The sequence below is a fragment of the Pipra filicauda genome, unplaced genomic scaffold, assembly GCF_003945595.2.
Source record: "Pipra filicauda isolate LSUMZ 115617 unplaced genomic scaffold, ASM394559v2 scaffold81_size6448238_pilon, whole genome shotgun sequence".
In the NCBI taxonomy this organism is placed as follows: Eukaryota; Metazoa; Chordata; class Aves; order Passeriformes; family Pipridae; genus Pipra; species Pipra filicauda.
In genome coordinates, this window is record NW_024104998.1 from 129,340 (window position 1) to 151,508 (window position 22,169).

General features: G+C 40.5%; 1 protein-coding gene across 1 annotated transcript in view; it reads left to right on the forward strand.

Moving 5' to 3' along the window:
* PARP8 (poly(ADP-ribose) polymerase family member 8) overlaps positions 1–22,169 on the forward strand; it is a 127,263-nt gene that overhangs the window by 49,254 nt on the left and 55,840 nt on the right. The window contains exons 3-4 of the mRNA XM_027745666.2: positions 15,935–15,972; positions 21,001–21,090. Of these exons, the coding sequence (XP_027601467.1) occupies positions 15,935–15,972; positions 21,001–21,090 (128 nt within the window). The remainder of the gene's footprint in view (positions 1–15,934; positions 15,973–21,000; positions 21,091–22,169) is intronic.

Consider the following 22,169-nt stretch of genomic DNA (forward strand, 5'->3'; position numbering starts at 1 on the left):
TGGAGACACACCATCTATAACGCTGCTGTCTCCTTTGAGAACACACGCAGGATCACTCTCGAGGAGAAAAGACAACGCAGAAAGAACTGTGTCTTGCAGAATATACCATCTAAGGAGTCTTTCTACTGTGCCTTTTGCAATCAGATATGTCTATCTCATATTGGCCTCTTTAGCCACCAGCGTGCCTGTAACAAATGTGGATAGAGCCTTTCCCAAATCTTTGTTCACGAAGCCCAGCCATGATGATGATGAATTTACTTAGCATTTTCTGTATGAGCATCTGCCAGATGATCAGATATGGTTGTTTGGGTATAGTATAAAATAATATTCTGTGAACAGTCATGCATCTTAAAGCATTCTTTGGCTCAAGAACAGCCCATGATTTATAAATTATTCTTTTTATATGAACTGTTACTAAATATGCCTAAATGCAAAAAAAAAAAAAAAAAAAAGTTCAGTATGCTTTCTATTGCATTTTGTCATGAGGATGAAACCAGATTATGTGATATTCAGAATTAGCTAAAATTCATGAGAACTTGGTGGAAGACCTGTTTCAGATCTTAGCCAATGCTGCCACTTCAAATGCATAAAAAACACTTGATCTGAAAATCCCTGCTGTCCCCTATTATTCTGCACACTATTGAAATGCAGTACAGGGGTGTGCTTTTAAGTTTTTCTTCCTGAGTTACATTGAGAGTCATCAATGTAACTGCTCAGGAAGAGCAGTTATTGCCTTGAATTAAAAGGCGTGCAGGATATGGGTCAGTGGTAATCATAATCTAGCCATTTTCATAGATGCTGGACTCCACATTAATGACTCGAAGAGGAGACTGTGTGTACATGTAAGTAGATAAGTAATTGGCTGTAGGTATGCCAGTGATCCTGAATTATATGAATGGATTATACTGGCATAAATAAACTGTGTTGGGCAATTTCATAGATAACATCTATTAAAAATCTTGCCCTGTGGGATTTTGTTATGTTGAATGTGTGCTCTTTTAGTTTTAGTTTAGAGTATTTCTAAAAGCACGTATAAATAATGTATTTGGAAGTTATATATTGAATTAGCACTGATGTTAATGGAAGCTGTGAGTATGGAACTTGGAGAAAAAAATTAGTTTTAGTCCATATATACAGTATTTCAGATGTACCAAGAAGTATTGGGGGCTGACTTTGGGGGAAGGGGGAAAGTGAAAAATTTGAATTCTGTGACATATCTTGAAAAACGGAAGAGAAAGAGTATTTAAATTTTTTATCTTTTCCCTGTGTAGCAATGGCTGTCGCACACCAAAATGCGAACAAATTAATGAATATGTGGAGTGATCAAATGTTATAGGTTATAAATTTAAGAGTGGAATTTTTCTTCCCCTGCCCCCCCACTGTAGGAAAGGCGGAGTTTGAATGGAAAGGGGGAAGGGGTCAATTAGCCTTACAAAGGGTCTAGCTGGCCAGGCCGCATTCCTAGCTGATGGCCCATCGGAGACTGGGGGGAGAGGGGAGGAGTTTTGGGAGGGGGGAGCCGACTCTGCTTGGAGGGGAGAGGGGCAGACTGCTGAGTTCTCTCTCTTGAATGGAGACAGAGTCTGTGTGTGGGCATTTTTTGAGAAAAAGCCTGGAAGCCGGGCTTTTCTGGCTTCTCTTCCTGGTGAAACCGGATCACTGGTCTTGGCTGGCTTTGCACACTGCCTCGTGACTCCAGCCGGAGCCTACTGTGTTTTCATCAGAGAGCTCTGTGCCCACTGAGGGAGAGAGAAGAGGAGCTTTGAGACACCGTCATCTAGGAAGAACAGTGAGTTCTGTTGGGGGTGGACTGCTTTCCTTTCCCCCTTTCTTTTATTGGGGGAAGGGTCCCCCATTTTCTTTTTCGGCTTCTCCTGCAACCCAAGACCGCCCTCCAGGCCCTCTTCCCGCGTGGTGACCGCCAGGGCCCGACAGTGCCTCCTGCAGGTCAACACAGAGCACTGCAGGCTCTACATCTCCAGCGAGCCAACAGCGCCCCCGCCAACTGTGATTAGAACTGCACTAGAAGACAGAGAAGTATTCAGACTTTTTTTTTGTTTGAAGGGATCTTCTGGGTACAGGACCATTATTCAGGTTTTTTTATGTTCTGTTGCTGTTCTTGCCAATATACATATACCTTTTAATAAAGGGTTGTTATTTCTTCTTTTTTTTTTTTTCCCACACTTCCTTGATTAAAGCCCCTTAATTTTTGAATTTACAATTGCTGAGAGAGAGGAGTTTGGTCTGTCTCATAACTCATCCTCTTTAGCAAACATTCCAGTCTCTTCAGACTGAGACATCAAAGAACGATGCCTAGGACTTTCCTCCTTTCCTGAGCACCCCACGCAAAGGAAAGGAGTTATTCCACTTGTTAGGGACATGGTGAAGTAAAACAGTGAATGTCTCCAGGTATTTATATGGGGTTTATATGAGATTTTGGTTTTGGTGACTGTCAAGATTCTAAAATTATATGCTAAAATGATCAGGTAAAATTTCCTATGACAAGACTCTCTCTTGGTGGGTCACTGTAATTGTTCATTTTGCAGTTTGCCTTGTGTCTCTGCCCTGGGTTCATGATTGTTTCTTCTTGTGTCCTTTTATTTTTGTTTTGAAAGGTTGTGACACACAGGCTTTGTACAGGGGGTTGAACAAGGAGTTTTCTGTTGAATTGATCTGAGTTCAGAATCGAATTACTAGAATTACAACTACAGGAGCCTCAGAACAGCCTTCCAATAGTAACAGTGTGGATCAAAATCTCATGGTTTTAAGGTAACTCCTAACTGGCTCCAGGAAGAGCATATCAAGGTGTCTTCTGACAGCAGTGCTCCAAAATGAAAAGATACAAGCTGAAGAGAGGAAGAACTTTCTTCCTTAAAAAAAAGGCACACAACCACAAACTAAAAAAAACCCAACCAAAACCAAAAATCAACCTTGCACACAGTGTAAGAAGATGGACCCAATCATGGAAATAAAGTACCCGAAGGTTATGATCCTATATTTGCTCTGGCTGCTGCTGAACTGGGTCAAGAGTTTGTCCTGAGTTTGTTTTGTGCTTCATTTCCTGCGGAAGACTGAAATCGGATTAAGAACTAATGGGGAGGATGGAAGGGGAATTTAAACCAGTGGGTCAGTGGAGAGAAGCAAGAATACAAAAAGGAAGTTTAAAGTGTATCCATGTTGATGGGAAGGAGCTGGACCTGGTCAAACAGTGGTGACTGCAAGAAAAGGAGGCTTTTGTAGTTCTGGGTGAAAAGGTCAGATTCTCATATAATCTGATTGCAGGCAACCTGGTTTTGCACGAATAGGTATATCTGGATTTAACTTTTTCCAGAATGACACAGCACATGCTTTTTCACCCCCCCAAGTGTCCTTGATTTCCTAATTTTGTTTTTGGAAGTGCCCTCATGTTTGCTGGAGTGATGATTAATCCTGTCGACTTTGATGTATTTACTAGAAGTTGTCGTGTGTGTTTCATTGGAATCTTTGGAAAAGGGAAAGTGTTGAGCTGCAGTTTTCTCTGTCCCCTTTATTTGAATGACATGCTAAATCAAGCAGGGCTTACTGAGTAACTGTAGTGGGTTTGCAACCTTCCCTGGGAGGGGAACGGAACTAGGATAGGTCACCTGACGTATATTTTACCAATAAGCTATTCCATACCATGTTACATCAGCTCAGATATAAAGAGACAAGAAGGAAACAACTTCCTTCATCTTTTCTGGGATGGTTGCATGGGATAGATGGCTGTTTTCAGAGGAGAAAAACACCTTTTGTGGGGAAGTAATCTTTATTGTTAGTTTTCTCTGTGTGTATAGTGCTTATAGATTTTTTCTTCTCAATGTAAATATAAAACTGCCTTTCTTAGCAGCCTCGGTTTTGCAAGTTTTTTTTCTTTCCCTCCCCTTCCCTCCTCCTTCTCCCTCTGTGGGGGTTGGGCGGAGTCTCGGTGGACACTGGACATTCAGCCAAAGTGCCAGTAACAAAATCTGATGCCGAAACCCAGGAATGGTGCCTAGAAAGTTTGTTTATATAAATACTGCCTCGCTTATTGTTTTGTTTTTGCTAACGGGGGAACATACTAATATAAAACATGGCCTTACACCCAGCTTTAGTATTTATACTTGTACTATTACTAACAGTCTTTCTGGGATGTGAAACTTACCCTTTGAAAGACCTCCAAGGGGACAGACACAACTTTCTTTCCCTTTTTAGTTTTGACATAGATGGCTTTGCAATGAAAGTACCGATGATCTTAACTAACCCTTACTTGAGCTGTCCGGCCATGGGACTGCTTATAACCAACACTATGAGAATGTTATGGGGATTGGGGACTGTAGTATTGTCTTTGGTGCCTTGTTGCAGGACAACAAATTCTCTCTTCGAGAGAGAATTTACTGGGATGTGCCTTAAAGGGGCCCAGTTCCTGGGTGGCAGGGAATGTGGATGAATTTAGGCAGGTTCTTAGGATGTTTAACACCCCCCATTTCCTGGGACTTCGCATCAGAACAAGTATTCAACCCTAACAAACTGACACGTCATTTAATGGAAGGATGCCTTGCTTACCCTGATCAAAACCAGCAACTTCTTGCCCTGTACTGGGGCCTGGCCTGTGCTTATTGAGCTGCTGTTCAGTACTGTACAAAGACTATGACTGAGACACGGACCGAAACTACAACATCTGAAGTCATTATTGGCCCTGTAGTGAAAAGGAAGATATGGGTAAGGAGATCTACAGGATCTACAGGCCTACCTCCATGATTAGTAAGGGAGGAAGAAGGAGAAGGATCTACCCTGCCCACGCCTCCAAGAGAAGAAGGGGAGGCAGGACAAACAGCCAGTGATTCACTAGAGGAAGCAGAAACGGTTCCACATGAGAGAAGCAGAGAGGAAATCAGACAGGAAAGCGAAGTTACCCAGTCCCTGAGCCCATCAGAACTTCGGAACTTGCAGAGAGATTACAGCTGCCAGCCTGGTGAATGAATTCTTACCTGGTTGCTCCGCTGCTGGGATAACAGGGCTAGTAGTCACCTGTTAGAGGGTCATGAAGCACAGCAACTATGATCTATTGCCAGTGATCGCGAAATTGAAAAAGAAATTGGAAAGGAGAGAGGCATTTGCACTCTTTGGGTTCGACTCCTCTCAAGTGTGAGAGAAAGGTACCAGTTAAAGGTAAATCTAATGAACTCCCCAAGAAAGTGGACTACTGCAGATGGAGGCATCCAGTACCTGCGGGAATTGGCAATACTGGAAATCCTTTACAGTGGCACATATGATCCCCTCTTCAGCATTCCAGAGGATGTCCCTTGCATGCTGCCATGTGGAGAAAGGTAATTCAAAGTGCCACTGCATCATATGTTAACTGCCTGGTAACAATATACCATCCAAAGATGGATGAACCAACTGTGGACACAATGTCTGCCTGGATATGGAGTATAGAAGAATGTGTGGAAGCCTCCTCACTCTCACGGGCCAACAAATTAGATTCCAGAGACAACTCCAACACCTGCACTGAGGAGAGGCCTTACAAGTGCCTCTGTGAGAACTGCCACAGAGAGAGCCCAAGAGATCGGTCTCGGTCTCCTCTCCCACTCAGAAGGGAAGGAAACCCCAGGAGTAGACCACGTGGTGAACTATGGTTTTTTCTGCGTGACCAAGGGAAAGACATAAAGAAGCAGGATGATGAACCTACCTATAAACTTGAAGCCTGAGTACGAGAATTGAGAGGGAAGAAAGCTAGTAAAAAGGCTGTCCATGTAGTTGATGCAGAGGCCCTGGAAAGAACTCAGCGACCTTTGAGATGTAAAAAGACTGAGATCAACTCCTGTGATCCCAATGGGGAGACCTCTGATTGGGCAGTGAATACTCTGACCAGGAAAAATAGAGGGACCCTGCCTTCAGCCAGGAGAAGGAAAGGGACGATAGAGTTTACTGGACTGTGTGGATTCGATGGCCAGGCACATCGGATCCGCAGAGATACAGAGCTTTACAAGACACTGGTGCACAGTGCACTTTGATGCTATCGAGGCATAAAAGCACAGAGCCCATTGGGATTTCTGGAGTGACTGAAGAAAGTCAAGAATTATCAGTGCTAGAGGCTGAAGTAAGTTTAATGGGGGACAAATGGGAAAAACACTCCATTGTGACTGGTCCAGAGGTCCCTTGCATCCTTGGCGTTGATTATCTCAGGAGAGGATACTTCAAAGACCCAAAGGGGTATTGTTGGGCTTTTAGTATAGCCACAGTGGCTACAGAGAAATTTAAACAATTATCTACCCTGCCTGGCCTTTCAGAAGATCCTTCCATTGTGGGATTGTTGCAAGTCAAGGATCAACAAGTACCCACAGCCACTACAACAGTACATAGACAACAATACCGAACAAACTGAGATTCTGTGATTCCCATCCATAAGGTGATCCAAGAGCTGGAGAGCCAAGGGGTGGTCAGCAAGACCCACTCACCCTTCAACAACCCCATCTGACCTGTACATGAATCTGATGGAGGATGGAGACTGACTGTGGACTATCGTGGCTTGAGTGAAATTATCCCGCTGTTGAGTGCCTCTGTGCCAGACATGTTGGAGCTCCAGTACGAGCTGGAGTCCAAGGCAGCAAAGTGGTACGCCACTGTCGATATTGCAAATGCATTCTTCTCCATCCCCTCAGCAGCAGAGTGCCGGCCGCAGTTTGCTTTTACATGGAGGGGCACGCAGTACACCTGGAACCGACTGCCCCAGGGGTGGAAACACAGTCCCACCATCTGCCATGGACTGATTCAGGCTACACTAGAGAAGGGTAAGGCTCCAGAACACATACAATATATTGATGATATTATTGTATGGGGTGACACAGCAGAGGAAGTTTTTGAAAAAGGAAAGGAAATCATCCAAATTCTTCTCAAAGCCGGTTTTGCCATCAAAAACAGTAAGGTCAGGGGACCTACCAAAGAGATTCAATTCCTAGAGGTGAAATGGCAAGATGGATGTTGTCAGATTCCAGCAGAAGTCATCAATAAGATCATAGGCTCCACTGACTAACAAGAAGGAAACACAAGCTTTCCTAAGGGCCATAGGTTTTTGGAGAATGCATATTCCTGAGTACAGCCAAATTGTGAGCCCTCTTTACTCAGTGACCCATAAGAAGAATGATTTCCAATGGGCTCCTGAACAACAGCAAACCTTTAAACAGATTAAGCAGGAGACTGCACACACCGTGGCCCTTGGACCAGTCAGGACAGAACCAAACGTGAAAAATGTACTTTATTCTGCAGCCAGGGATAATGGTCCCTCCTGGAGCCTCTGGCAAAAGGTGCCTGGTGAGACCCAAGGCCGATCACTTGGTTTATGGAGCCAAAGCTACAGAGGATCTGAAACCAACTACACTCCCATGGAGAAGGAAATCCTAGTGCCTTATGAAGGAATACAAGCAGCTTCAGAAGTGATTGGCACAGAAACACAGCTTCTCCTGGCACCCCGACTACCAATGCTGAGCTGAATGTTCAAGGGAGAAGTGCCCTCTACACATCATGCCACTGATGCTACATGGAGTAAGTGGGTTGCTTTGATTATGCAGCATGCCCAAATCGGAAACCCGAATCACCCTGGAATTCTAGAGATTATAATAAATTGGCTTGAAGGTGGAAACTTCAGTCTGGCAGATGAGGAAGAAGAAGAAGAAGTGGATCGGGCTGAGGAAGCTCCACCATACAATCAGTTACCCAAAGGAGAAACACATTATGCCCTCTTTACTGATGGTTCTTGCCGTATTGTAGGGAAGAACTGGAAGTGGAAAGCAGCTGTCTGAAGTCCCACCCGACAAGTGGCAGAAGCTACTGAACGAGAAGGTGAATCGAGTCAATTCATGGAACTCAATGCTGTTCAATTGGCCTTGGACACTGCCGAAAAAGAAGGATGGCCAAGGCTTTACGTCTATACTGACTCGTGAATGATAGCCAGTGCTCTGTGGGAGTGGCTGGATTGATGGAAGAAGACTAATTGGAAGTGTAGAGGAAAACCCATCTGGGCTGCTGATCTGTGACAAGACATTGCCACTCGAGTTGAGAAGCTGGCTGTGAGAGTCCACTATATAGATGCCCATGCACCCGAAAATCAAGCTAATGAGGAACATCACAACAACAAACAAGCAGACCAAGCTCCACGAGTCAAGGTGTCACAGGTAGATCTGGACTGGCAGCACAAGGGAGAGTTGTTCCTAGCTCAGTGGGCCCATGATGCTTCAGGCTGTCAAGACAGAGATGCCACCTATAGATGGATGCAAGACCGAGGGGTGGATCTAACCATGGACACTATCTCCCAGGTTATCCATGATTGTGAGACGTGCACTGCCATTAAACAAGCAAAGAGAGTGAAATCCCTGTGGTATGGTGGACGTTGGGATAAGTAGAGATATGGGGAGGCTTGGCAGACTGACTATATCACACTGCCACAGACTCACCAAGGTAAATGCTATGTGCTCACCATGGTGGAAACAACCACTGGATGGTTAGAGACTTATCCAGTGCCTCAAGCAACTGCCCAAAATACCATTCTGGGTCTTGAAAAGCAAGTGATATCCAGCATGCCACCCCAGAGCGAATTGAGTCAGACAATGGGACTTGTTTCAAAAACAGTTTAGTTACTACTTGAGCAAGGGAACATGGCATTGAGTGAGTATATCACATCCCATATCACACACCAGCCACTGGAAAAGTTGAGTGGTGTAATGGACTGTTGAAAACTACTCTGAAGGCATTGGGTGAGGGGACTTTCAAGAATTGCCATCAGCACCCGGCAAAGGCTACATGACTGGTCAACACTAGAGGCTCCATCAATCGAGCCGGCCCTGCCCAATCAGAGTGCCTTCACACTGTGGATGGAGACAAAGTCCCAGTAATTCACTTGAGAGATATGTTAGGTAAAGCAGTTTGGGTTAACCTTCCCTCGAACAAAGGCAAACCCATTCATGGGATTGTCTTTGCTCAAGGACAAGGATATACTTGGTGGATAATGAGAGAAGATGGAGAAACCCAGTGTATGCCTCAAGGAGTTTTAACCTTGGGAAAAAAACTAGTTCATATTCTGAGTTGTATGTTGCAGGAAATAAGTCGCCAGATGAGAAAGACTCGAACTAAGCTGATGCTGGTGCTCAGCGATAAGACAGCTGTAGAAGACAAGACCTGTATAAGTGCAGGATATAGGCGAATATGGGATATGAGTGTGATGTAAAATGGTATGGAATAAGGGGTGGAGATTGTAGTGGGTTTGTAACCCTCCTTGGGAGGGAAATGAAACTAGGATACGTCACCTGATATATATTTTACCAGTAAGGTATTCCATACGATGTTACATCAGCTCAGATATAGACAAGAAAGAAACAACTTCCTTCTTCTCTTCTGTGATGGTTGAACGGGATAGACGGCTGTTTTCGGAGGAGGAAAACACCTTTTGTGGGGAAGTAGTCTTTATTGTTAGTTTCCCCTGTGTGTATAGTGCTTATAGTTTGTTTTTTTCTCTGTGTAAATATAAAACCGCCTTTCTTAGCAGCCTCGGTTTTGCAAGTTTTTTTCTTTCCCCCCCTTTCTCTCCTCCTTCTCCCTCTGTGGGGGTTGGACGGAGTCTCTGTGGACACCAGGCCTTCAGCCGAAGTGCCGATAACAGTAACATTCTCCATTTGATTCAGATGCACATTGGTTGCATGAGAGGACCAGTAGTTCAATTATTCTTAGTGACAAATGCAAACTATAGTAATTTTGATTCAGTGCTTATGTACCCCTAGGTTATGTCAAGAAACGAAAGCAGTGCCATTTTTGACGCACTGACACTGCTCTTTGGAATAGTTCTAATCTGTCATCAGTGAATGTGCCTGGGACTTTTCGTATGTCATCACACACGCACATTCTCCAACCTCCAGAGGAAAAGATTACTCAGAGTCACTTGTTACTCTTTTTTATGTAATTCCTGGTGCATAATGGAGACTTTTGATGTATGGTCAAAGGGGCATGTGCATATATTTCAATTCTTTGCAAATATCTGACTCTAGAAGCAAAAAATAGCTGTGACTGATGCTGGGTCATCAGTTGTCAGATAACAAGGATTACAGAAACTCATTGAGCTAAGGTGTTTCAGATGGACATTTGAAATGGCCTGTATATCTAAAAAGAAATTGCTGAGATGCAGACATGCACATTCAAAGCATTTGAAAGGGTACTTGAAAAGCTGTTTAGAAATCCATCGGATTGTTTTAATCAAGAATCCAGAAAATAGTAAGATATGAAATGGTTCGCAATCCAGTACAGTAGCAAGCTGCAAATATTTAAAATAAAAAAAGAAAATAGTGCTCACCAAAATTTGCACCCTTTGGAATACGTATTGAAATTTTTAGGAAAGGATGAAGTACTTGTTTCCAGAAATAACAGAAGTGTGGTTTAGGGTCAGAACAAAATCTATAAGATAGGAAAATTCAGAATACTGCCATAGTTCTGTGTATGTTTCTGAATATGAACTTCGGTGGAGCATTTCCTCATTTGATATGTGCTGGGTGGGATGGAATCCTTCAAAAGCTCTGGAGTGGAAAAGCAAGATTATTTTTTCTGTAGTGTAATTGTATTGGTTTTTTAAGAGCTCCACTGAAATGTAATGAAGTGTTTCATGGCACAGCAGTCGTATAAACTAAGTGATGAAGTAGTTATTTCATTTCTTCATACAGTGTCAAAACCCTAACATTTATCATTCACTCAGAGCTGTGGCATTTGAACACCAAATGGGGAGTTTGATTTAAGTTTCTTTGTCCTGCCTATAAGTAACACAGGAGTAATTTTTGCTTATTTTTCAATTGCTGTTATTTTGTTTGTCCTGTTTTCAACATAGAATGAAATGGTTGTCTCCAGGCTGTGACTTTTTATAAGACTAGTCTTTTGGTGGTGTCCGTTAAACAGAAGATATCTTTTTGCTATAGAAAATTGCTACTAATGACTGCTGAGTCTCTTCTGCTGTTATTTGCATGCATGTAATCTATATACAATATAGAAGAAAGACTTGACAGTGAAGCCTTTTGAAGTGTGTTTAAATATTAGTTTTGAATTGTAATTCTCTAATTTACATGATCTAATTCACATAAAGTCAATTAAAAAAAACAAGTGTTTTTTGTTTGTTTGTTTTTGTTAAGTAATCCAATTTTTTTGTGTAGATAGTGCACCTAGTTTTTCATCTGGCCAATGCCTAAATGCCTTCATTTCCTATAAATTCTGAAGGCCCTTGTTCAAAGGTCAGCTATTTCAGAAATGCAGTATGAAAGTTTTGTTTGGGTGGAATCTCACAATATGCATTGTAAAAATCATAATTTCCGCCCTGTATTTGTGATGGGATTTATTGTCAAGCTATTAAATTTCAAACTGGATCTCAGAATAGTTAGTAGGAAAGATAGTGGCTTGTGTTCATGGTGGAATGCTTTTTTGGAAGCAATTTTGTTTGAAGAAGAAGGCTGGTCAAAAGTAAAGCAATATGAATGGTCTGGTTTCAGGATCAAATGGTGATCTTATTGAAGTAGAAGAGGAGGCTAAAGGCTGTGGCAATAATAGGAATCCACTGAAGAATTTGAGAGCATTTTCAAAGATAAGAAAACAAAGGCTTGAAGATGGGAATGGAAACATTTTCTGTATAATTAGTGGACATTCGTGAAATGTTAATCTACTGTGGCATGTTATGTGTAGATACTGAAGATGAGTATGAATTTTGGGAGCTGATAGCTAGAAACTTGTAAAAGAATGCAATTTCAGTTGCATCTCCTCAACTGGACTTTATTCCTTTTCACTGCTTCACTAGAAGAGAATGAAAAGATAGTTTCTAGGTTGTATTGTACTTTCAGAAGTATTATGTAGGTCATTAAAAAGGCCCTTTAGTCCAAAGTCGTAACCAATATAATTTTATTTTTTGTATGGAAGTTTCAGTAATATTTTTTTCATCTCACCGTCTTGAATGGGTTAGATCTGAGATTTTGGAATATTGTAAACAAAAAATAACATCTTCTGAATTCTGTAGCTCCAGATGCATTAAGATTAAGGAAATCCTATTTACTCTTTTTTGGTATCCTGTTACGGATTGGTGTTAGACTACTGTAAGACTCCACATGACAAAAAATCTTATTTCCTTTCTTCAGCAAGTTTGCAAGCTTGCATTAGGACATGGAGCTCTAGCTCTACTAGAGACAATACTGGAATAGAAACTAGATCACAGTTTCCACACTTGATAAGGCAGTAAGTCAGTTGTTGCCGTGCAACAGAGCTGGTTGAATTGTTATAACTATTACATAGGCATAAATCTTAGATTTGTGCCAGATGCTTCACACTGTTCCTGCTGTGCAAAACAGCTGGAAATTCAGCTTAAAGGATTTCTTTCCTAGAGAGAAACTATATCTAAATCCGTAAAAGTTAAAAAATCCAAAAAAAGCTCTGAAGCATCAGTGGTATAGAGCTGAGATAACACAGAGTTGATGGAAAGCTACATCCAAGCTACAGCATTACTGTTGTGGCTTTAGGATGCATGTTTGATCCTAGGTTGTATCATGATAGGTAAAACTGCAGTTCAAAGCTCAGGAAGCAGTCTTCCAAATTGATGTAAGGAGGTGAAGCTGGTTCTTTTCCTTTTTATGAATGTGCTTTATCAAAGTATCTTTTGCTTTGCTGTCTTTTTCAGTTTTCACAGATATTTTTCTTTGCCCTAGAGATGCAATTTGGGAGTAACATTCTGTCTGGTAGTATAATCTCTTTGGACTCTCCACTTCTTCTTAACTAGCTTTCATAAATTATAGTAATGTCAAATGCAGGCGAATCTACTTTTTCATATTCATTTGTGACAGATTAATGTGAAAAATAGCAATTACATGGTGCATCCCTATCTAGCTGATGAATTATTTCTCCAGTGGAGATGAACCATTGCAGAATAATCTTTCTGAAGAAGGAACAGATATGGTTAAAACACATTGGAAAATGCTTACAGTTAGACCCCTGTGATTAAAAGTGTTACTAAGCCAAGGCTGTGGATGTTAATATTATTTCAAGCAATAAGAAATTTACATTAAAAACACATAAGCAGTGAAACTTGACAGTTCCCACTAATTTCTCACATGGTGCTTTACTGTTTGTTAAATAAGAAAAATTTTACTAGGCCATTTCTGGTATGAAACTTGTTCTGAGCTTGCGGGTCGAGCAACATACGTACTGCAGAATGTCTTCTGCAGTGGGTCTGGGCTGATAAAACAGGAATAGCACCATCATCAAGGCTTTGTTTACACTCAAAAGTTTAGCTGTGTTCGTGTAGCTAAAGCAATATAACTGAACGAGCAATGGTGATGGTTAGAATGTGTTTATGGGAATGGAAATAAATTATAGTGCTATAAGCTGTATTTAATAACTGCAATAAGGTTGTACAGAGGAACTGCATTGCCAGAGGGGAAAAAACACATCTCTCAGTGGAACAATCATGTTGTACTTCTATGTGAGGGCCAGGCCTAAATTAATTCCAGTTGCATTTCTGAGTACTTAAATGAGAAAACTGCTTCAGTAAAGGCTTTCTCTGGATTTGAGAGGATTTAACACTGAGAGGTGTTGAACTTCTGCATCTTTACTGAAGTCTGTGCACGTTAAGGTGCTGTAAACCATCACAGTCCTGTGTTTCTGTCTGGGCTCTAAATCTCATTGAAGTCAGTGAGAGAATGCCTGGGTGGCTACAAGACAGGAGTCCCTTAAGAGACCTTTAATAGCCTTGTAATATCTTGTTCTCTGGCAAATCATGTGCACAGTCAGTAGGAAGCAGTTTATCCTGAATGCAGAAAAATGTGCCCAAGTGTGATCATATGTGACAATCACAGAGGTGAGCTGAGACACAAATCCAAGTTTTGTTTTGTTCATTAGTTTTATTTCCGCTTTTTGCTTCCATAGTCCACACATAAGTAACACAAGATGACAAGCCCAAGCAAAGCACCACCACCTCTCTTTGGTGCTCAAGCCATTTATTCTTCCTACTGGATTTACTGGGTACTGGATCAGACCTTGGATTTGAATAGTACCCACAGGGTCTGGTTTGAGACTATTTCTGACTTGCGTTTTCACGAACCTTTTTATTTATTCCATCTCACAAGATGTACAGTATATTTTTTGGTTACTAGTTTCCATTTAGCATTACCACAGAAGTTGCTGCCTCGGTAGTGGAAGGAAGAAGTCATGATAACAAAGGCAACATCTAGAACATGGGTTTTGATGAGAACAGGCCCTCAGTTGACAGCCTGGGGTGGATTTTTTTTTTGGTTGTTTTTCTACACCACAGAGCAAAATTCTCCTTATGTGACCACAGTGAGATCAAACATTTCCTTATTTTGGAATATTTCCCCATTTAAAATAGGGATATTTTACACCATGACAGATTAATTAGATTTAAATAATCCAGTCCTTAGGGAAAATACTCCAAGATGAGGGGATACACATGCTGCCTATTCCAAATGTCTAAAAAAATAATTAAAAGAGAAAAAATAATAAAATGTTGAATGTGTACAATGATGAGATTTTAACTGGCTTGACAGAGACTGTCAAGAGTCGTGTGACGAAGTCTGTGCTCAGCTGTAATAAACACCCCTTCTGCTTCAATTTATGTGAACATTTGCAGATGTTGAAGAAACAGGCATCTTTGCCTCTTAATCAAACAATACATAAAATAATCTAGAATAGATAACATGCAAAAACAAGTGACAGAGTTGTGTGTTAATAGAATTAACGGAAGCAAGTGGGAGGGACCTACTTTTTCATATTGATTGCCTCTTACAGTCACTGGACTGTGAAAGTGGAGCTCATTTAACACAAGCCTATGAGAGAGAAAAGTTAAAAATCATACCCGGCTTCAGTTTCTTGTCTACATGGAAGTTGTATTCGTGTCCCTTAGAAAGATCCCCTGAACCAATTTTCAGCATTTTTTCATCAAGTACAAGAGACACCAAAATTTAGTAAGAGGACTGTGCCATCCTGCCTTTGTCTGCTTAACTCACTACAGACATGAACCTGTACTATGTATTATTTATATGAGTAAGTTGACACAATTTATAGGATTTAGAATTGGAAATAGCATGAATTATGCAACAGAAAGCTTTCAATGTGGTGCAGAGTTGAATGTGTTTAATGCAAAAATGAAGATGCACACTTAAAACCAGAAAGACTTGATGGGTAGTTAGATAACTGAGCAGCCTATTTGTCCTACTCTCAGAAGCGAGTTTAGTGAAGGTCTCCTTGGGTGGTAGGGAAAACAGACGTGGACTCAGCTGGAGGATCAGGATGGTGTGTTTGAGTGACTCTTTTCTGATGCGGTTGATTCGGGTAATCCACGTAGTGAAGCTACCCTTTAGTGTGACTGTGGTTCTTTCAAATTTGATTTGAATGCAGCTTGACCCAAAGGTACAGATATGACATAAAATGTGGAATTTTCATAAGAGAATGGAGACCAAGCTATCCAGAACCTTTGCTGAGACTCACAGGAATGTACAAAGGTGCCTCAGACAATGAGAAAGGCTTCCTGCTGAGTCTTGAGTCAAACCCAAAAGCCAGGTGCAGGGAAAACTGGGCTTTACTAGTTTTGGTGTTCAAAGAGTCAGTTTTTTAATCATACGTACAGATATTGTGAAATGTTACTGTAAAGGGAACTTAGTACCGCTTTGATACTCCTTTTAAGAAGGTTGAAATCAGGGTGTGCCAGTTTAGTGAAGTAAACTTTCACAATGATGCTCTTTATTTTCAGCTGAGCACTTCGGAAGCCATGAAAGTAGCTCTTACCTTCTGTTCTGGAAACTGTCGAGAACCTATAAATAGGCATAAAATAATACAGGAGCAGGAAAAAATGTTATGCCAGCAGTTAATGTTGTTGTTTCTAATTTTGTTGTCGTTTCTTTTTCTTTTCTTTTTACAGTGTATCCTATTCAGTGCATGTCTCTGAGGATTACCCAGGTACAGTGCAACATTCTTGTACATGAGACATGTATATATGTTACCACAATTTGCTATATTCAGATGGAAATATCTGAAAGGGTATTAATGTCTTCCAGCTGCATCTTATGCTAATAATTTTCCATTAGTTAGAATATTGTCACAGTCATTTCTCCTTTTCAGGCATTATTTATCAGATGGGTCAGGGTGAGAACACAGGTTCACAACTTTAGAGAGACTGAGGCTTGTAATGCTTTCCGTGTCTGGAGCCAGCAGTGATAGGAGTGAGAAGGTGCCCTGCCTCTCTTCGGCATGGTAGATAAAGCTTGATCTTCAAGAATCTGAGCAGCCTGGCGCAGGGCCAGCAAAGAACTTCTGCATTAGACCTTGATGAGACTACTCATGTTCTCCAAGATAAGCCTGTGAACTGTGCATTGATGCCTCTCAGGGTTAGTTGGAGCCAAGAATCCATGCAAGGACCTTCGGTAATGTTACTTTGCAAAGCTGGGTTGGCAAAAGCATTTGTGTGACCATGCGACCAGTCTCAACAAGGGGAATTATTCTTAGGAAAGACAACCAGGTAGTAGCAAAAGCTAGTTTTAAGGAAGCTTATTTCCCCAATTTCCTTCACAAAGAGACTGCACAGGTACTTCAGGCAGCACAGGCTGGCAGAAACAGAAGAGGGAATCAGGGATGACATGTGCTGTGCAATTAATAGTACGTGGTAGTACTGTCGGGTTGCACCACACTATGCACCTGTGGTTGTTGAATAGTGTAAGTACCATGAATATTAAACCCTCTGTACTTTTTTGATCTTTGTCCATAACATCTTTGTACTTTTTCCTCAAAGAAATATTTCTTGTTTCTTTTAGAAGCTCTAAAGAAGTATGACTATGATCTTCTTCACTGATGAGCAGCAGACTATGTCTGATCAAAACACCAGTGTTTGAAGCATATGTATAAAAAAATCAACAGTGGTGCTAAAAACAATGGATTATGTGAAAGACTGCTAACCACCTTTATTAGATATATTTTTTAACCAATAAAAACTAGAAAGAAAAATTATACTAATATTAGTCTATTCAATATGTAGAAAGGGGAGAAAGTGAGATTCAAAAAATGCACAGTCATAAATTGATTTACTGATTACTCCATTGGGCTGACAATGAATGGAGAGAAAAATGGTTGGAAAAAATCTTCACCATGTGTTATTAACAGTTTCTTCTACTAAACATCACAAAATTTTACCTCTGGGAACCCCTAACTAAATGGCAAGCTGGAGCACTGAACTAGCAGCAGTTACTCCCACAGCATATGAGATCTCATTTCCTGGCAAACACTTCTGTCTGACAGATCTCAAATTTCCCTTTTGAGTGTTATTTGCAGCATGTCCCAATGGCCTACAAGCCTAAGTGACTTTGTTTGCCTTAAAACCTGATGAATATTCTCTGCCATCACCCATTATATTTTAAAGGCAGACAGCATTTGAACGTTTCACACTAGAGCTAGCTTGGAGCACAGAGTAAACCTGCACGTCTATAAATTAAAACCCAACCCTTCAAGGCTTTGGGAGACCTGATTTCATTCACGTCTCAAGGTTTTGCAGGATGTATGTGTGCTTCATGATGAAGAGGTTCGTTAGGAATGCTAATAACTTTTTGCCATTTTACGACTTTGATCATAAAATACTTATTTTGACTTGGTGAACCAGATTCTTTGTCTCCTGTCTTTGTTCTAAATTTCTAGCTTAACATTACTGCTGACCATGGCTCTCTTCTCTGGCATGTGTTTTAAGGGATGTTTCAGGGACATGTCAGGGTGCGATGGTGTCAAGTCTGGGAAGCTGTGTCCTGTTGTCCTCCTCAACTGGAAGGTGTTCTTCAAGTGCTGCTGCTAGTTGATAGAGTTCAGAGCAGCATGTGCTCATCAATAAAAATTTATAGTCCAAGGTTTAAGTCCATTATCGCATAGCTATACCAGACTTGTATCCTGTGTAGTTTAAGAGTGTGTAATACAGAGTGGATTGAATTTGTAAATCCAGGACAAGGCTGTCATAGTTGATCATCAGATAAATTGCTAATGCATGCAATACATATATGAAAATAAAAGTCATGAAGTCACTGTACAAATGATGTTGATTCAGCTAAAGTGATACCACCAGAAGTAAGAAGAGCTTTGAGTGATATGAGTAATATGCATATGCAATGCACTGTCTGCATTGCTGTTGTGTATGCAGCATCACCACCTTGGTACTGATAACTGTGTGTAGCTGTTGCTGAATTACTTCATAAAGCATCAAATGCAAACAGCTGAGCATTAAATTGTGCCTATGGAAACTGTAATGTGACATGACAACTTTAAATAGCGGAAAGTGTTTGAAAGTTTCATAATTGTGAATGAAAGCTAAAAATGTACTTACAAAGGCACACTGCAAACTTAACAGGAATAGTGCTGAGACAGTAATGTCTGAAAGTTACATATCCATTGCTGAAATTGTGAAAATAGAACTGAAAAGTTTAGTGGCAGGTAATAACAATTCCAACAAAATACCTCTGTAACAATTTTCTTGTAACATTGGCACAACTGTTGAAAATAATACTCCTAAGTAGCACTTACAGAATATAACATCAATGAGTAGACTAAAGTCTTATTAATATGAGAATATCATGACTCCTGTGAGAGCTTTTACAGCAGCAAGCATTTTGCTAATGAATATATGTTCAGAATTATTTGTGTTGGCTGACATAAACTTGTAGAACTGCTGTAGTCTTTTATCCCACTGATTTGTGGGTTACATACCTGTTAGCAGAAACATTCTTTTCTTAGATATCATTAGACTGCAGCAGAGACGGAGAGAACCAGTTTGGCAGCAAGTAGTTTGCTGCATCCCTCCACTAGGTCCAGGTACTAGATCCTCCTCTTAAGAGGAGAGGTGTTCCTGAGTGTAGTGTGTTAGGAACTGGATGTTGAAGAAAACAAACCAAAGCCAATATCTTAATTTCAAGTTTCATCAGATTGATGGAAGATAAAAAAAACCCCTAATAACTGCCAAATAGAAAAGGAAAAAAACCGCCAACTTGGCAGTGAAAATCATTATCCAGCTGCCGAGAAAGAATGACAATGGACATAAAAAAATAATAAAAATCTATAAAACCTATTACTAAGCAGTCTTTTTTTCCATATATGTATGTGTATTCATTACAGAACATACTGCTTTTCCTAGGTTTTTTGTACAGCAATAAGCTGTAGCACAAGGATTTCCTTTCTCCCATCCTTATATATGGTGTTAGATATATCTAGAGCCAAATGGTGTCCTCACTTATCCCAGCTCATTAGACTCTATAGCAGTAACTTGCACTCTCCAGCCTGGAAAGGGATGGGCCTATGTTGTTTATGCCCAAAAACTATCCAGCATGGTGAGGCTGACACTGAAATGATGACAACAAGGTGGAGTATGCAAATAGAGGCAAGACAGGTCTTTTTGGAGAGTGTAAGATGCAGCTGTCCTGGAGGCATAGCTCAATGCCTCTCCTGGGGCAGACAAAAGTAGGAGAAGGAGTGAATGCTGAAAAAGGGACCCCACTTAATTTGCATGATGCCGTGGCTCTAAAACATGTCCCTGTGCCCAGCGTGCAGCTGAGCAGACACCAACTCAGCTGATGGAGCAGGTTGCTGTGCCCACTGGAGCACCTAGGAATCGATGTTGGCCTCCTGCAGCACTGCCTGCACACAGTCTGTGTGTGTTGAGCCAACCACAGATCACTCACAGTGCCCTCATGGGACAGCATAGGAGTGGAAGCAGGCAAAGGTGCAGGACAGTGTCAGACTCGGCAGATACATGTGAACGTGGTAGAAAGGCTGTTTCCCAGGTGTCCAGGAAAACCCCAGGACCCATTTTTGTGTGGCAGTGTGGCTGCTGTTCTGCCCAGGCAGTGTGGCACACAGTGCAAGGAATGGCTGGCAGCCCAGGCTCCCTCTTGATAAAGGTGACTAAGAACTGCTGTGATACAAAGGATGATATTACTGAATTTTCCTCTCAATTAATTTTAATGTCTTTAACATTTTACTGGAAGCACCTGGGTCAAAGGCTTTGAGGTTGCAGCAGTATGTTTGAAATTACTTGTGAGTTCATGAACTTTGCTGATGTGGAACTGGGTTGTTCAGAATTGTAATAGATAAGTCCTTCTTTCAGTTCTTTTATTTGTCTCTTTATCTGTATTGTCTTAATTGTCAGCCTTTCTGCTCTAGAGCACAAGTTTCAATTCAGCCCAGATCATTAGAAAACAAAATACCATTACTGTCATCGGCGGTTCAGCAATACATGCAAAATTAGCTTGTGCAGATAGTACACAAAATCTTGCTGCTTCTTGTTTGTTGTTGGTAAACGTTTGGTTGGAAAGCAAAAAAAGCAACCAAACCAAAAAACCCAAACAGAACACAACCCTCAGCCTAATCCTTATATTTTTTAAGAAAATTTGGAATAGACTTATCATATTCATATCCATACCTAATGTTTTTGTTAAGTGGGATGACTTTTTTTTTCCTGAATCAGGCACAGGAAAGGTTATCCACTGATTAGAAGACACTTCAAACAACCTTTGTGTGACTAGACAAAATGAGGCATGGGTATTTTGCATAATTGGCTGTTAATACCCAGCTCTCAGTGCAGCCTTCGCTCTGCACAGCAGATCTAGCTTGAGTTTTAGTATCAGGCATAGCAAAAAAACAGAGAACAAGTATTAATTTTGGAAAAGGTTGGCCACAGTAAGCCTTGTGGTTTGGTTCAGAGCACCGCTAGGTGTGAGTCATAAAAGCCATGACATTGAATTCCAGGGGTTTGCTTTATAAAGGTTGGGTCTGAGTCTTCCATCCTTTCTTTTTGTTAACAATCTTGTAAGAAAAAAGCCAAACGCACCAGGAAGATAGTGTTTAGCTCCCCTAACCATCTTCAAAGTGGTTCCTTGTGGTACAAGGGTGGGACAAGAAACATGGGAAAGGGTTGGCAGAGCACAATGGGACTTCACCATGCAAAATGTTTTTCTTTCATAGATAACACTTATGTTTCCAGTTCTGATAACGATGAAGATGTGTTAGTCACAACAGAACCAATTCCAGTAATTTTCCATCAAATTGCTACAGGTAATCTTATGTCTGGATAGTTTTATCAAGTTCATACTTTGTGAGGAAAGACAAGTCCACACTTAAAGGGAGATGTGTTAATGCGTACAGCTGTACAGTTTGCTATTTTCTCACAGTCTTGCCATAGTAAATTGTCCTACTTTTGGAACAGAAGAAATTAAAATACCTCCTTTAAGGGTCACCACATTTGTGTAGGCAAATGTATTTTATTCTTTTAATGTCTTGCAGCCTGTGCTAGAGAAATTCCCCTTGAATAGTTGGAGGTGCTTAATACTTCTCAATTAAAAGGTTTTGTGTTCACATGCTTAAAACTTCACTAAATCTTCACCATTGTAGATGAAATAGTCTGTAACTACCATTGCCTCTGGTGAATTATTTCAGGAAGTTTCAAACAAAATGGTTCAGCTGTTTCATTAAATTAGACTATAGCAAAACGATATATTTTTTCCGAATGATTTTGGAAACCTCTCATTTTAAATTATTTCCTTATTTTTAAAAACTATTTGATACACAGAAAGGTATGCTTGTCAGGCATATAGGCATTTATACTGTATATAATAAAGGTTTGTGCATATTCCACAGAGACATTTTATATTTTAGCAGATAAGTTCTCAGATTGTTTCAGGTTACTGAAGAAACTGCACAGACAGTCTTAATTCTGGCAGTTCTTCAGATAAGGACACTTGACTTTGTAATTTTTTTATTATTACTATTGTGAGTCTGTAGGGCTTTTTTTTGCATAACACAGAATTACTTTGAATTCCACTGGAAGATCAGTATGATCTCTGATCACCTGTCTCTGATCTCATTTTTACAGATGTAAATCAAGAGTAATTTTATTGAAGTGGGTACAGTGGCACACAAACAAAATCTTGGTATTATAGTCAGAAGTTTGAAATTAATTTTACTTGCAAATACTTCTTTAATTTGAAAAGAAATGAAACCCATCATTTAAAATAGAGTGAAACTCCATGTTTTATATGGAAGATGATCTGATTTAAGTTTCATGAGGGGTTTTGATTTTTCATTCTTTTATAAATTATACAAAATTAATAAATGATGCTAAATTGTAAATCACA